Genomic DNA, 17,043 nt, shown 5'->3' on the forward strand with positions numbered 1-17,043 from the left:
CATTACCTCCTTTACTCAAACACGTTACTGATGACAAAAGAAAACAGCGCTAAGCCTGCTTTTGTCAGCAAAGAGACTGGATGAGGAGATGGATTCCTTGCTGCTACTCATGTGTGGGAATCATCCACACTCCCGCCATGAGCTGGTGCTGCTGCTGCTGCTGCTGCTGCTTCCGCCTTCAACCAGTGAAATGCCACAGACGTGTGGGCAGAAGACAGAGCATGTGTGAATCCAGCCTTCATCAGAAAATGAAGGATAGACAATGCACAAATCAATGCTATATTTAGCAATTATAGACAGACTAGGCATCATCTAACATTTATTGCATGAACAACCCACACTTGTGCATTTTTTTTACCCATCCATGTGGAAAAAATAATATCAATATGGAATATGTATGACTTCACAGAAATTCTCCTAATGAATTCAAAATAATTAACTCCAGCATGTGTGTTCAACCCTGTCAGGGATATTGCCCTTTTGTGACATGAGGTCAAGATCTTATGGCTGATCTCTAGTTTGTTTTGGTCACCAGAGTGTCCCGGGAGAGCAATAAGAGTGCGACCTTTACCCTGAGTTGCATCGCCACTAAAGAGGAGCCGTTGAAGGAGGTACAGTCCCTCTCACATTTAAATTTGTATTTCAAGTGCACCGCTTCAAACAAAAATTTACGTGAAAGTGGCTACATTTATTTAATTGCTAAATATATCCAAACTTAATTATTCACATACAGACAAAGCAGGCATAGGACATTGTACACTTTCTTAATAACTTTTAATTTCCAAAATTACATTACGATCAATACAATCAGTGTAGAACGTTTAAGAATACAAATATCAACTTCTGACAAAACCAATTTTCAGATCAGTAATATCAATAAACATATCTGGTAACACATTCCTTCTATAGCCTATTTTACCATTAGCAAATTGTGACTAGCTGGAATCATCCAACAATCAAAAAGGTGTTGACTAATGTCTTTGTTGCTAACTCTAAAAGTACTCATAAGAAGAGGCCGCTGCACGAAGGGAAAAAGAACAGCATATTAACTTTATAAAATTCCTCATGTGTGATTGCATATTTACATTTCCATCATTCTTTGTAATGCTTGATAAGAGGGTGGTGATAACACGTTACCAAATGTATTCATTTATTTACTTTAATGTCACAGGATAACTTAGGTCTAAATCAATCAGTATCAAGATTAATACCCGTTTCATTGTAAAAATTCTCCATGAAGATACATACCAAAAGAAAAAAAAAAAACCCTACTCAAATGCATCTAATGGAAATATCATTTTCAGATGTAACTAATGAGACAATGAAGGAAGCTGACAGAAAGGTTTGTCTAAAAGTTGTGTACTCTTAGATTTTACCTGCAGTTCATTACATCACACAGACCAAAATCATTTAGATTTGGATCAGGAGAAATGTTGAATAGGAGATTCTACAAATGCATCGCAACGTGGTTCAAAGCATAAGACAAAACTTTTCTCTTGAGTAGTTTAGGTCAGCTTTAGAGGTATTATTGCAAGCGACACGAGAATTTACATAAGTCAATTTACCGGTCTCTTTACTTTGAAATGAGGCAAATCAAGGTAATTCCCCCCACTGAATGTTTGACCTACTGTCAGCTGATTTAAATGGAATAATGTGTTCAGCTAGCAGAAGATACATTACTCCTCCAGTAGTTTTTAACTCAAACAAAAAACGAGATTTTGAAATACAATTCAGTCATAACATACTGACAAACATATCACTGTATGAAAAACAGCTGGTGCTGACAAGTGGTCATTAATTGCACGAAATGAACATTTTTGTCCAGTGGGAGAATGATAGGAAACAAGGCAGATGTCCATTAAGATCGAGCCCTGGACTCCGACTCCATGGTGAAATTTGACTCGGCGCTAGAAAACCAAATTTCACAAATTACAAGATCTGGCCTGAAGACATTCATGTGGTCATTACATATTAACTCTACTAAGAAGATTCCAAAAAATAATTACTAGTTGCATTTTTGTTTCTACTATAAACATGACTGTTGTTGCATAACTTCAAGGTCACATTGAAGAGTTAACCATGTGAAGCAGTTCTGTGGAAAACCCCGTTTCAACAGAGAGCACAGGTTAACTTAGCAGCATAGAGCACAGCATCTGCGTTAGCATCTTATGATTAAACCCACACCTAGGGGTGGTAGGAGACGTCTATGTCTCTGAGGTGTCGTGTTATCCGCCACCTCACCTCCTGATTACACTGTATTCAACACCCTGAAAATATATCCCTCACACAATGGCAGGAGTTACATCAAGATGTGTGAATAATCCCAAAACTGTGCTGTGCTGCCATCGAGAGGAGACTGAATGCAGTACAGTCTTGAACAACAAAAGGCAATGACTGCATCATTAGTTTGGTATGAAAACAGCACAAATCCTCGACAGATAAAAGTAGGAGACACTTACATATCTTTGTTTTGCACGTGGTTGTTGTACTGCAGGATTGTTGGGATGCTCTCCTCCTCCTCTGGGACCTGTTGATATTAGAAGGCAAACATTGTGATCTCAGGAAGATAACAAGCATATGACTTCGTCAGAATATCTGATTTCACGGTTTCTTATTAAATTTGGGAAAAGTTAAAGAGTAAATTGGATTTTTGTACCAGAAGAAGAGTGAATGACGGCAGACTATTTGCAAATGTTAACGCTGGGTTGGAGAAACAGCCTCATAATGAGCAAAACACAACAACAAATGTTTCTACAAGTAGCATTAAACCAAGACTGTAATTTAAAATCTCTTTGTCAATTTATATACACATTGGAGCAAACGTGTGCTTCAAAAATAGGTATGACCATTTAATAAAATTCATCAGGATTTGTTTAATATCTTAAAGATGCCACTCAGGGATACCAATAAAGCTTTTTTCTTTTTGTGCATCCTAAAACTTTCTGTGTGCTGAAATAGCGACTGAATTCTGATTTTACATTGCAAATCCTTACATCCTCATAAATGTAAGGATGTTAAGATTTATCTCTCACCTCCCAGTAGGTCTCATCATCAAAGCAGTTGTCATCTGCAGGATCTCCCCAGATAGGTAGCCTTAAGATAGCGCCTAATAGGAAGAGAAAAACTAAGTCATTATCATCACTGTCTGAAAAGCAGTTTTTAACAAGTGTATATATTCTGTCAAACTGATTTCCTTACCAACAATGATGCCTCCACCTATGCCGAAGCACAACGCCACACAGAGGCCCGCTGCCTGGTGACCGCCCTGCGTTGTGGGTACCATGTCTTTGAATTTATCCATAAAGTCAAAGGTGTTGACCAGCCTTTTTTTAAAAAAGGGGAGGGGAGCTCAATGAAAAGAATACAGGTATTGCAACTGTTTTTTCCTCTTTAAGCCATTTATTTGAAACGGCAAACACAGCCATAATGTCTGGCTGAATGTTTCCTTTTTGTAGGCAAGGAAAACTCACCCTTCATGGCCATAAACTTCAATAGATGCAGATGCAGCTGTAATGGCTCCCACAATGCCACCTACAACTCCTGGCATAGCGTGGAGGTTGTGGATTCCACACGTGTCCTGGATCTTCAGGTGCTTCTCCATGAATGGCTGAAAGATTTGTCTGATTTTACTACACAAGCATAGTTATAGTAATATCACTTTCTCACTTTAGTAGAGTAAGAGCACTCCTGTCACCAGTTTGCATGCTTGTGGGATGTTATCACAGGGAGACACTAAACAGTTTAGTTTAGTTTAGTTTATTTATTTATATAGCACTTTTAATTACAACAGTGGTGTTGACCAAAGTGCTGTACAAACATATAAATTACATAATAAAATAACACGCAATAAAATAGCAAAATCAGTCAACATCAATGCCAAATAGCTAATAACAAATAAATAAGTAAATAACTCTCGTGCAGTATTAAAAGCAGGTAAGTAGAAATGTGTTTTTAAGATTTAAAAAGATTGAGGGTAGGAGCCTGTCTAATGTGAAGAGGCAAATCATTCGACAATTTAGACACCACGACTGCAAACGCACGATCACCTCTAAGAACCAGTCTCGACCTTGGTGTGGCCAAGAGCAAAAGATCACCCGATCTAAGAGCTCTAAGGGGCATATAAGACTGCAGTAGGTCTGACAGATACCGTGGGGCCTGTCCATTCAGTGCTTTATAACCAATAAGATATTATAATTGATTCTAAAACGTACAGGGAGCCAGTGAAGCGTGGTAAGCACAGGGGAGATATGTTCATTCCTCTTCGTCTGTGTCAAAAGACGAGCAGCGGCATTCTGGACCAGCTGGAGCCTTGCAAGACAGGCCGACTAATGCCTACATATAAAGAATTACAACAGTCCAGTTGGGATAGGATGAAAGCAGGAATTGCCCGTTCTAGGTTTTTAAAAGACAAAAAAGATCTCACCTCGGATAAAAGCCTCAGTTTAAAGAAAGACCGCTGTACAACTAAACTAATCTGTTTCGCAAAAGTGAACTTATTGTCAAATATAACCCCAAAATTTTTAGCATGCAATTTGATAAAAAGTTCTAAACTGTGCAAATTAAAATGTGAGGTTCTAGAATTGCAACTTTACAACCAAAAATGATCACAAGACACTGAAATAAAGGTTCTAGTGAAGCAGAACTGTTTCCCTTCAGCTGAAGATTGATCTGAGTGTCGTCAGCATATGAGTGAAAACTAACATTATAGTTCCTGAAAATAAGATCCCGAGGCAACATATATAGAGAGATATAGATACTGAGAGTCCTCCTGCTTAAATGGTAAATGGTAAATGGCCTGTATTTATATAGCGCTTTACTAGTCCCTAAGGACCCCAAAGCGCTTTACATATCCAGTCATCCTCCCATTCACACACACATTCACACACTTCTAGAGGGATGTAAATGTTTAGGTAGGGGCCCTGTTGTAAAGTTGAAGACATTCAGATGTCCTGCTCTTAGGGAGGTGACGGCTAAGCAGAAAACAAGATCATAATTCTCTCTGTGAGTGAGGAGATATAGCCCCCCCGTGAGATGGGCCAACATGTGAGAGTTGTGGATGTTCTTTGTTTTTGGGAAGGTATAAAAGAGTTCAGGGCGGCGTCTTCTGTATCTTGTGTCGAGTTTGACTTCCCCTGTCTTGCTTTGACTGTTTTCAGCTGTTTCTTTCTACCAAGGTATTTAAGCCCCCTGATTAACCTTTCACATGTGTGACACCCAAGCCCCCAAGTATTAAAATAGTTTTTACAGCTAGACATGTAAAGGCAGTGTTGTTGTTTTTTTTTGTTTTTTTTTTGTTTTGTTTTTTGTTTTGTTTTTGTTTCTATATTAGCAGAATGTTTGTGTTAAGCCATACACCAATAGCCAGTGCAAGAGAGTATGTTTTAGATATGCTGTCTGCAGAACTGATACCCCTGGCAGTCCACGAGTATACATTTGTCATCACTGACTTGTGGGACTTTGAGTGAGGCACAGACTTACTAGAGCAAAACTAAAAGCCTTAAAATGGAGATCCTGGTAAATTTCCTTACGTGGATGGTCGAGCATGCATCATGACTTAAAATGGAGATCAGTTCAGAGTGAGTTTGATATTGATGAAGTTCATTGTTGCTCTACCACCGATCTACACTGACTTGCTCACTATTGTTCAGGTTACCTGTCGAAAAATCTCACATAAAATGACTATTTGTCTGTAAAAAGATAAAAAGAACTTTTGAACTTTTAAAATCATATCAGTAATTTTAAAAGTTCAGAAGTTCTTTTTAAAATTACAGTTCAAAATACAGTAATGGAATGTGGAATCTGTTTTCTGTTATTTTTGTGCATTTAGCAAAAGCTACATTACTAAAGCACCACAACTTCCTTAGTTTTATTGCTCATATGTAGAATAATTTGCAAAACGTGTCACTTTCTCAAATTCATGCTTTAAATACAAGGGGCATTGGGTGCTGTTTATATATAGAAATACTGATGTCTCTGTACATTGGGGTACATCTGGGGTCACAAAGTGTCAGATCTTTGATAATTAATTAATTTTTGTTATAATTAATTGCAAACAACTATTTTGAGCCAGCATCCTAGGCTTTGCTTTAGTGATGAAAGGGTTGTTGAACAACATTATATTGATCAGAAATTCATGCAAGGGTCAAAAGTGTGAAATACAACCCCGGTCTACCCTCCTTATTTGTTGCACACATGGGAAATTTTGGGGTCATGGCAGAAAGAGCAAAACTTAAGAAAAACAAAATATAATAGGATAAGATAAAATAGAATAACATACTATACAAAATAGAATAAAATGCTTTGTTATAGTAGGAATAAATGCACTTGTCAGGGATAAAGTTACAATTGTGTGTGTGTGTGTGTGTGTGTGTGTGTGTGTGTGTGTGTGTGTGTGTGTGTGTGTGTGTGGTCATCAGCAGAGACCATGGTGTAAAGTCTGACAGCAGTTGGAAGGAAAGCATTAAAAGAAAAAAAATATCATACCGTGAGAAAGATATATCCAAGTGTGGAGATGATGCCACAGCAGAAACCTACAATAAGACAGCCATAGGGCATCAGCATGAACTCAGCTGCTGTTCCAGCTGCAACGCCTCCAGCAAGTGTGGAGTTCTGGATGTGAACCTGAGAAACAGGTGCAGAAAAATGTGTATCCTGGGTAAATAATCATCTGAAGGGTGCACTTGTTGAAAAATTTGTTTGCAGGATTGTTAAACTCTTTATAGATTTCTTGTTTTGGTTTGTATTCATCTCTTATTGTCATAATCATGTCCATGTGCATAATAGGTTATATCTAATAAGTGTTTATAACTTGTTACCATGTCTAGTTTCCCATGCTTCTGGAAGAGGCTCGAGATGGCCACAGTGGTGAGAACAGTTGAGGCCAAACAAAGGTAAGTGTTGATGGCGGCTCTGTGCTGGCCATCCCCGTGATCACAGATAGCTGAGTTGAAGCTGGGCCAGAACATCCACAGGAACAGGGTGCCTGTGCCATAGTGATATAAGTCACGAGGAACAGGGAGTTTTGTGAGATTAAATAGATTAAAAAAACTCTTATAAATCAAAAGCAATACTAAACATGACCATGTGCAGTTGTGGGTAGTAAACAGAGCTTACCAATCATTGCAAAGACATCTGAGTGGTAGACAGAGCCCTGCAGACGACTGCTCTGGTGCAAGTTAGGACGATAGAGCATCCATGACACGGAAAGACCATAATAGCCTCCAAATGTGTGAATCACCATGGAGCCTCCAGCATCTCTGGCCTTCAGGAATAAAAGAATAGCATTAGGCCAAAACTATATTTCCTACTCTGCAGTCTGCTATGAGAAGCAGATTCTGAGCAGGTGTGGTCGTGGACTTGAGATGCGTGTGTGTGTGTGTGTGTGTGTGTGTGTGTGTGTGTGTGTGTGTGTGTGTGTGTGTGTGTGTGTGTGTGTGTTTTAGTTCAATAAAATGACAGTGAAAAAGTCACCTAAACATCATGTCGGGTCTGGATCGTTCACAGACATGAACTAAATGAGCTCCTGTTTTTACAACTGGAAATTATATGTATTGTCTGATTAGATAGCATTTTTATTATATATTTTTGGTGAAGTATAATCTGATTGTTAAAACTTACATGTATAACACTTATGATGATAAATTCCTCGACAGCAAACAGTGTAATCCCAAACAAAGTCAGAACCATTAGCTGGACTGGACTGACTTTTCCCAGCAATGCTCCATAGGCAATTAAGCAGCCAGCCACGCAGAAATCAGCATTGATCAGGCTGAAGAAGGCAAAACAGCCAAAATGTAAAGGACAAGCAAGGAAATAAAAGAGCATTACTTCTCTGCACTGGCCTTGTGCAAGATCATCATATTTATTTGGCTAAGAGTGCACTTATTCGGAAATGAATGAACTAACAATGCTGCATTTTGTACACTTAACATAGATTCACATGGGTGGCAAATGAAAAGAAAACACATCTTAATGTGTTTCAGTAGAAACTATGCTCCCAGGCAGGGTCACGGTTTTGAATTACCCCATGTGGATCACTTTCTCTATCTCTATTTTACACACAAACACAGCTATCATATCTTTGGCAGCACTTCAGAAGTAGCATAATTTCCCATTACCCCCAATTTCAGTCTAACTTCCAACCACAAACACAAACTCTTGGGTGGCTGAAAAACATCTTTGTGGCAATTTTTCAGACTGGTTTCTCCACCTACACTTTTTTCTTCTGGATACAGGTGGAAACATATTCCCATAGGAGAGACCGTATTTATCAGTATTTGAATCAAAGACAAGACCTCATAGCATGAATCACATTATTTCATAACATGACCTGTTATATAATATCTGTAAGTCATTCATTTAAGATTTTTTGTGTGTGAAGTGATTCCTTTAAATCATGAGCAATAAAACTGAACTATTACTTTTCAATTCCAATTCTGATCTTCCCATCAGCGTCCAGCCAGTGGAACCAGCCCTGCATCAGCAGTGCCCACTGTAGACCAAAGGCAGCGATGAGGAAGTTGAAACCTACTCCTCCGAAGCTGTATCGCTTAAGAAATGTCATGAGGAAACCAAATCCAACAAATATCATCACATGGACATCTTGGAAACCTAACAGAAAAATGTGATTAGAAGAGCAGTACAGAATAGAAGTAGAAAAAAGGAAAGGAATGGTAGTAGGGACAGCTTGGTGGCATAGTGGTTATAACGTTTTTACTTTCAAACTCATGTTGTGGATAGTCACTTACAGTCTGCCAACACACAACTAGAGTAAACAAAGTAAGTGTCTGAAGGGTTGATGCAAAAATTGTGGAAAGAGCGGAAAATCTAAAAGAGGGCTCATGTAGACAAAACTAGAAAAAAAAAGAATAAAAAAGAAAACCTGGCTTTAAACAATTTAGGGATGATTTGCACAGCAAATTAGCATTTTTAATATAAAAGTGAAATATATAAATCAAAGGTTTATTTATTTTAATAATTAATCATTGTGTAAAATGTGCTTGATATTTCTACATGTATCCAAATGCAGTAAATTTCATTTGACCAGATTCCATTAAATGTAACATTTACATTGTGCTTATGTAACAAAATTACATGGAAACTTTACATGTAATCCATTTACTTCAAGTCAGCCTTCCATGCACCATGACTATATTTTATGTCTTAGTAAGCATGTGTTATGGATCTATTCATTTTCTTCGGCTCGTTCATTCAGTTGGGATAGAATGGTAAATGGACTGATTCTTATATAGTGCTTTTCTATTCTCCCGGAGTACTCAAAGCGCTCTATACAACATGCCTCATTCACCCCCACTCATACAAGCACTTCTAAACTCAAGTGCAACTAATTCACACTCTGATGAATGCATCAGAGGGTAATTTGGAGTTAGTATTTTGCCCAAGGATATTTGTATGCTGAGGAACCTTCCGATCAGTAGCTGATCTGCTCTACAACCTGAGCCACCCCACTCCCTGTCACAGCTGTGACAGAGACACACACACTGTGAAACACAGGGAGACAGAAAACCATTCACATTCGCACATAAGGATAATTTAGAATCACCGTTAAACTAACACGCATGTCTTTGAACTGTGGGAAGCCAAAATACCAAGAGGGAACGCATGCAGACACAGGAAGCATATGCAAACTGGGGGCATGCAGGCTGGTGGATTCAAACCCACAACCTTCTTGCAATGGGGTGATTCTGCCCCAAGTATGTACTATTTAAAGTACACGTTCTCTCAGAATAACTGAGCTTTAAATGTGACTATATAAAATCGTATGCAAAGATATTTTTGATTTCAAAAATGCTAATCACACCCATCGTTGTCCTTTTTTCTTTCTTAATCTGATACTAATTAACCTGTGATCTTTTATAGGTTACATTGTGTACTCTTGAATTTAGAGGAAAAACTGTCACCTTCAGAGCTCTGTCTACCATGCAGTTTACTTTTACAATATGTCATCAGGAGTCATGAGGGCTTATTAAATAACAGGGGGTAAAATGTGAAGATGACTCGAGGACTCTGTGTGTATTTACTGTTGCAGATTAGATGATGACATGTTTTGATGATGCAGAGTTACATCTAGTTACTTATGCAGGTGCTAACCCTTAGGGTTTGCAGGAAATGTCTTTAAAAGTAACACGGGCAGACCAGGAAAACGATGACAGTGATGATTTGGCAGTTTCCATGAATCTGGAGGGTCTGTAGTGCAAGTATGGACAACACCTGCTCAAAATCACTGTAATTATTTAAAGTAGATCTAGCAACACGTTTTTGGGGGTTTTTTTTAAATTAGGTTATTTATATATCTATCTAACTAAAGTTAGTTATGTTTAATAAATTGTCAGGAATTGCATAACTCCATTAAATTAAGCCAAAAAAAATCTGTCAGGTCTTAGAAGTTCAGATCAATCAAGATTAAAAGTATAAAAATCTAGAGATTATATTTACAGCTACACACTTGAAGAAGTGTTCTTTAATCATGAGACAGGCAGTACCTGACATGACTAGCAAATAGGATACATAGATACCAGCATGCACAGCAGCATTATTTACAACATAACACTGCAACTGTCTCACACGTTGTGAGGCGCAATAGGTGCCACTGCACTGTGAAACAATAAGCTGCAAATGTTTTAGCACAAGTTCTTTTTTTCTGTCTTCGAACTAACATAGCCAGCAAAGCCTGAGATGTTGCAAACTGCCTGCAGTTAAACTGATCAATTTAAAACCGGGTATTTTCAGTCTCCAATTTTAACGTGTATCAGGAAAAGAACTTCTCATCTGACATCCAACACCACATCTCAGATGGCTTAGCCTGACATTGACACTGTGGGCTGTGTTGTAGAGTTTCCACAACCATACATCCAATATATCCCCCCATGTTACATGATCTTTAAAATCTCATAATCTAAACAAAACATATTATCAAAATTAGACACACTTTATTGCTTAGTATGGACATTAAGCTTCTTCTTTTTCTTTTTTCTTTTTTTAACAGGACGAGGCCTTAGAGGAGTCAAATCCTTGGGGAAAATTCACCTAGGAGTCAGATCTTTGTCAGCAATGTGAAGGTAATTTGTAAGGTTAGCATAATATGAGGTCTGAAACTGGTAAGTCAACCAGAAGCTTTTTACTGGACTGGAAAAAACTATTTGCTAGCAGAGATAAAATTATAGAACAAATATCTAATTGTACATAGAAATGGATACATTACAGAATTTACTGGTGAAGAAAGATAGAAATAAAGAAATTACTTACTTGGATATCTGAAGTAGAAGTCATTCTCAATGTCTGTTAAATTTGAATGTTTTCTGTGCTCTACCCAGTGCGCATCTGACTCGTGATCATAACGCATAAAAACCCCAAACAAGATGATCATGGCAGTCTGCCACACAATGCAAACGGCTGGAAGACTCAGATGAACATTGGTGTTCTTTTCACGATCACACATTTCCCTGAAGCTCTGACAAGCTCCCATTGCTTTTGATTACTTAAAATAGATTTTCTAAAAAATAAAAATAATAATAAAAAACAACAACATATATGTATATAGTTTTTTTAGTTTTTTTTTTTTATATATCTCAATGCCTTATTATCTGAATTCTGAATTATTCTGCTGAGCTGCTCTCTGCAAAAGTGACAGACGCTTTAAAGGTCTGAGCATTTTTCAAGATGGGACTCTGAGGACACACCCACAGACTCTCCCTACAAATTGCAAGTCACATGCGACTCTTTTCAGTGATATCTAGATTTTGAATTTTGATTTTAGCATATTTTCAGTTTTTACTAAAATTTTGATCAAACCAAATCAAACTTTATTCACATCCTAAATAATCTGCAAAAACGTTGTTCCTTAAATTTCGTTGGTTAGGCTTTATGTTTGCTTAGCATGTAATATAACAGCGAGATTAACTTATTCCTTAGGACAAAAAGCCAATTTTTGGAAAACAAATGAAGCTTTTCAATAATAATAGAGGCTTGTACAGAACTTGCAGTTAATGTTTTCTTATTTCTAGATGGCTACAGGGGACATTCTTCTCTCCTTGCTCAGGGCTGTTTCGATGAACTGTAAATAATGTCTAAGATACATGACAGGTTTGATTGAAACAGCCATCATTGGGTTTAAGGTTGAAACAAATGTCCAGTTTTTTGTGCATTTTTCTGGTTCATACAAGCAAATTATAGAGAACAATTTCACTTTCACTTTCACATTAAAACATTTTATTGCACTTAGTGCTCAGAAACAATGAAAGCGGAGTAAAATAAAGAATCAGTAAACTGGAACAAATAATTTGGATTAAATATCCAAAACTTCAGGTCTTTTCAAAATAAAATTAAAATGCCTTTATTTTTTTCAGCAAGGTTATGAGCACTATATCCTTTTTAGTTGTCTTCCACATATGGAATTCCTATAGTGTTGCTATAACCTAACAATAGCTTAATATTGGAATGCATGTTATTTAAAGCTTGTAGTTCTGTCTCTGATCGAGACCAAATCAAACAAATATCTTTAATTAATCCCCCAGCAAATAATCTGTGTGAAAAACATGTTTTCCTGATTAAACACGAAGTTCCCATTTATCCAGGTATAGACCAGCAAAAGAAGGACTATAGTAACTCCCGTTAATCTGTTTAAATACTTTGCCCTGTCTGCTAAATAAATATAATAAATATTAAAACTGTCAAACCATTTTGAACCATTATAGGAGAAAAAGAGCAAGTTGGCAGCCAAGCATACAGATTAATGTGCTACTGAGTGATCCCCAGTGAGGAGCCTCATTACAACAGGTGAGCAGACAGCTCCTCTCGCTACTGCTGCTACCTTGGTGATGTCGTTCTAGCAAATGATTTGCTCTTCAGAGATTATGTCTAGCATTGATGTTTATCTGAGAACCACTGTCAGGCTTTCTGAAGTGAGTTTTTGAAACTCATAATGCCCGATGTAGTGTTGTTATTTGACAATAGCTGTGAACTAACTTTGGGCTTGTTGTGCAGTTTTATTTATGGTGGAGCCAGGATAACTGTCAGGTGACAGTTATTTAGGTAATGTTACCAATAACATTAAATAACATAGGAACGCGTTGGGTGACTGAAAGCGTAACATGCTGACGATTTGTCACATTGAGAACGTGTTGGGATAACAGCTGTGGAAAATACCCAGTATCCAAAACACAAGGACAAAATGCATCCTTCAAGCTGCTGGCTTTTACATAAGGCACGATCATCTTTTCACTACAAATAGACAAGAATATAGTATGTCAAGAATATTATGTCCAAATCTCAAAATGCCCCTATGCCTGATTTCCACAGAACTTACAGCCCTTAATTCTCAGTAATGTGCTCCTTTCTATTGAACCAATGCAAAACCTTTTGTACCCAATGACACTTATTGTTATTATATACTTTGCTTGGAAAAATGTATCCTATCACCATGCTCCTTTTACACCAAACATAAAATGCTCACATGTAACAAATAGCATTCACAATCGCTCTGTGCCACCACACCCGAGCTTCTCCTGACCCGATTAAACTTGGCTAAGAACAGCAATTCATTAAACAGACAGACACAAAACTCCATTCTTTAGTCACATTTTATTTGATATCAGTTTTGCTAAAACACATTCATTAACCAATTAAAGCACATTTTATCTTGTAAATATCATAAATCTCAACATGTGTAATCTCTTTCATTGTACAGGGAAGATTCTGACACACATTCAGTACAGTATTGCAGTTTTTACAATTTAATTCAAAATCCAGAGGCCAGATTCATCCATTTATGCCATCAAAAGTCTAAGACCCTTCCAGCCCAGCTGTAAGTTGATGAAAATGACCGCACATTATGAACACAAATGTTCAGTAAGCTGCTGTTCCAGCTGATGAAACTCATCTTCAGGCAAAAGATAGCTCTGGATTACATCAACGACATCTTTCTCTGTCATGCGCTCAAAGTCCTTTTTGCTCTTAAAGGGTAAATGTCCAGCCAGTTCACATAGAGCAACATTAAAGGCAGACTCCTCTTTGGCACCGAAGCAGGATATTCTGGGCCACACAGCAACGCGAACACCTTTTCTTGAACAGAAATCCTTTTCACCTTGCGTTTGAACACACGGCGGGCTTCCTCTAGTCAAAAAGAGGTTATGAGCAATATTATCATTCACAAGAAAATCTGTGACTTCACAGATAGTTTGGGCCACTTTCTCCACCTCCTCTGATTCTGCATAAAACAAAAAGCCTGCCGGGAAATCCAAAATTCGATAAAATCCCTTTTCAGGACATAAAGGTTTAACTGGCTTAGACTCTATCTTGAGGGGATGGTCTAGGTAATATCCATGGAGGTGTAAATGATTGACAGATGCAAATGCTCCCAGACTGTTGAACCCCACACGGAAACCGGGATCAGAGCTCAGAAGCACAGCTTCAATGCCGACATGGATTGCAAACTTTGTCAGGATCTGTGGGCGACAGTGAGCAGGATCTGGGACAAAGAGACAATGTCCAAACTCTAGAGGGCTAACATTGACCAACACAACCATCTTCTGGGGTTGAGGACACTCTGCATCGTTAGTCAAAGGTGTACCTCCTTTTTTGTCCTTTATCATCTCAAATATGATTTCATCGTGTTTAATTTTGTTAAAGTTAAACTGCTTGGCATTAAACTCCTGCTTAATGCTCATGATCTCCTGTGGCTTTCTTCTCTCTATTCCTCTTTGGATATTCAGCTGAGCCACGTAGCCATGAGAACCCAGCAGGACCCGCGTTTTTAAATCCCCCAGATGGTAGCGAAATATGCCCCGTGCCATCCTGTCTGCCCAGCCGCCTTGGATGGCGGTGTCAAACTTTGTTGATGCAGAGTTTTTAGCGGAATTGTTTCCACTGATCCGATACACATCAGTGACGAAGTGCTGATGGCTATACACAAACTGGATGGACATGTTGGAATCTGTTGATGAGTGAAACAAGAGGAATTACATTTGATAACAGTCACTGAGGTCGGTCATTTAGGTCAGGCAGACACGTGTATGCATGTTTAGTTTACGTCATATCAATAATTTGGCAAATAACGTTTGTTTCACCGGCAATGCCAACAAAAAACCTATAGAAATACCTATAGTTACACAAGAAAACTAGAAAGAACATTAACATCTGGACGCTAAAACAAGTGATTGTATAACTTTCAAAAAGTTCAGTTCTCAGAGGCTTAATTAAGTAATTTTCATGCGGAAAGTTTGAACAAAGTTCCAGCTTTATTATCAGACAGTGCACTGGTATCAAACTAGTGTCTGAGGCAGTATAGCCTGCTATTCACCTCACAGAGCAATTTTACTTCATTCAATGGACGGCTTTTAATGATTCATGCATGATTGAATTGAATTTTACAGTGACCTTACCTCTTCACATTTGACACCGTGTCAAATCACAAACCGACAGCAGCTAAAACGCCTGTTAACAACACGGTTAATTATTTTTCCCATTCAATCGAAAGGTTTATACATGTTTACATCTTCAATCAGATGTCTACAACCGGTTAGCTTGGCAAGCTAGCTTCGTGCTCTTCTTCGCTGGTGTGTATTAGTGCATTTCCGGCTCCTTGTTTCAGAATAAAAGATTCTGTGAAGCTAATCATAGACCTAAAGCGCTCATTTCAAATTAGTTTAGTTAGTTTAGTATATTAATATAGCATTAAAATAATAGTATTAACATTTGTATTTTTATGCTAGTACCACTGTAATGTATTTTTAGACTACTGACAAAGTGATTTTTGCATTACTGAAAAGAAATCTGTGGATTTTATGCCCAAATGGAAAACATACTAAAAAATGCATGCAAGTTTAACGTAAAACAAGCCCTTTTCTCAAGGTGTCTCTTGTTCATTTAAAGGAACAGTGAATATAGGCTATTCAATTTTTTGTTTTTATAAAGAACAACAAAAATAGATTTCTTCAGCTATCAACGGTGCATTTTTTTATATTCTCCATTCTCTGTTACCAATTGTATCCCAGCTACCATAGGGCGAGAGCCACGGTACTAACACATAGAGACAGACAACCATCCACACTCACATTCAGATCAGAGGGCAATCTAGAATTATCAACTAACCTTACCCCATTAACTGCATGTCTTTGGACTGGCAGATCACTGTGGAATGATCTGCCCCGAGTTTACAACTGTTTATAAAACATATTTATTTGCTAAAGCCTTTGGCACTCCTTTAAGGGGTTGACTCAATTTGACTTTTTTTTTTTTAAACACATTTGATGTTATTTTTTTGTTTATGCTATTTGTATATGGCCCGCCCTCTTGGTCAAGATGGACATCACAATTCTGCCTAATCAAATTTTATGTATGTGGTTAGAGACCAGCCACATATAAGGTTAACCCATTCATCTGCCTCCTCCTCCACCACTCCTATGCCTCCTTCCACATTTCCACCTCAACCAGTTCCTTCTCATCTCCAGCTTCATCTCCGAAACTGAAGTCATCCCTCTAATACATGAAAACATGCTTGTTTAGTCCTAATATTGTCCCAATTTCTTATTGTCACCAGATCATACGTACGACTGTCCCATCTCTGGACAGCTAACAACGAGCCAGCTAAACAACCAGCTGGTTATGATGACCCAACATTATGCCAGATAATTTTAGGTTCAGGTGTCCTAAAAATAATTCTTTCCCTCTATTAAACAGTTTGATTACATTTTTACATCATACTAGAGTTTATTTGCTGTGTGTTTGAGTCCAACAATGTTAGATCCACTTCAAAGAAAGTTTCAATAACGCCAGTTGACGGCAGCTATCAACTGCAAAAAAAACTGCAGCACTTACCGACAGGAAGTTCAGGATATCCTAAGCAACTCACCTCAGCAATGCTGTCATCAGGCAGAAGTGAGCTTCACTGACTCATCAGCTCACATCAGCTTTCAGTTTTACAGCTTCCTCCAGAGTAAATAGATATGGACATATATTTACAGCTAAGGTAAACAGTGGACTGACAGCCTACACTCACTACAGCAGCCACCATAGCTAGGATTATGC

At 38.0% G+C, this 17,043-nt stretch overlaps 2 protein-coding genes across 2 annotated transcripts; both read right to left on the reverse strand.

Annotated features, from left to right (window-relative positions):
• Nucleotides 1–757: 757 nt before the first annotated feature.
• rhcgb (Rh family, C glycoprotein b) lies at nucleotides 758–11,642 on the reverse strand. The gene is made up of 11 exons (XM_026176379.2): nucleotides 11,266–11,642; nucleotides 8,421–8,610; nucleotides 7,618–7,768; nucleotides 7,114–7,261; nucleotides 6,816–6,982; nucleotides 6,484–6,621; nucleotides 3,471–3,607; nucleotides 3,199–3,323; nucleotides 3,033–3,106; nucleotides 2,460–2,527; nucleotides 758–1,907 (listed from the first exon to the last, which is right to left on the reverse strand). Exons 1-11 carry the CDS (start codon nucleotides 11,483–11,485, stop codon nucleotides 1,859–1,861), a joined length of 1,467 nt encoding a protein of 488 aa, XP_026032164.1. The 5' UTR covers nucleotides 11,486–11,642; the 3' UTR covers nucleotides 758–1,858.
• Nucleotides 11,643–13,580: 1,938 nt separating this feature from the next.
• Nucleotides 13,581–15,581, reverse strand: gdpgp1 (GDP-D-glucose phosphorylase 1). The gene is made up of 2 exons (XM_026176380.2): nucleotides 15,399–15,581; nucleotides 13,581–14,950 (listed from the first exon to the last, which is right to left on the reverse strand). The coding sequence occupies exon 2, from the start codon at nucleotides 14,940–14,942 to the stop codon at nucleotides 13,848–13,850; it is 1,095 nt and encodes a 364-aa protein (XP_026032165.1). The 5' UTR covers nucleotides 14,943–14,950; nucleotides 15,399–15,581; the 3' UTR covers nucleotides 13,581–13,847.
• Between the last annotated feature and the right edge of the window lie 1,462 nt (nucleotides 15,582–17,043).

Source organism: Astatotilapia calliptera, chromosome 7 (assembly GCF_964374335.1).
Source record: "Astatotilapia calliptera chromosome 7, fAstCal68.1, whole genome shotgun sequence".
Lineage (NCBI taxonomy): Eukaryota > Metazoa > Chordata > Actinopteri > Cichliformes > Cichlidae > Astatotilapia > Astatotilapia calliptera.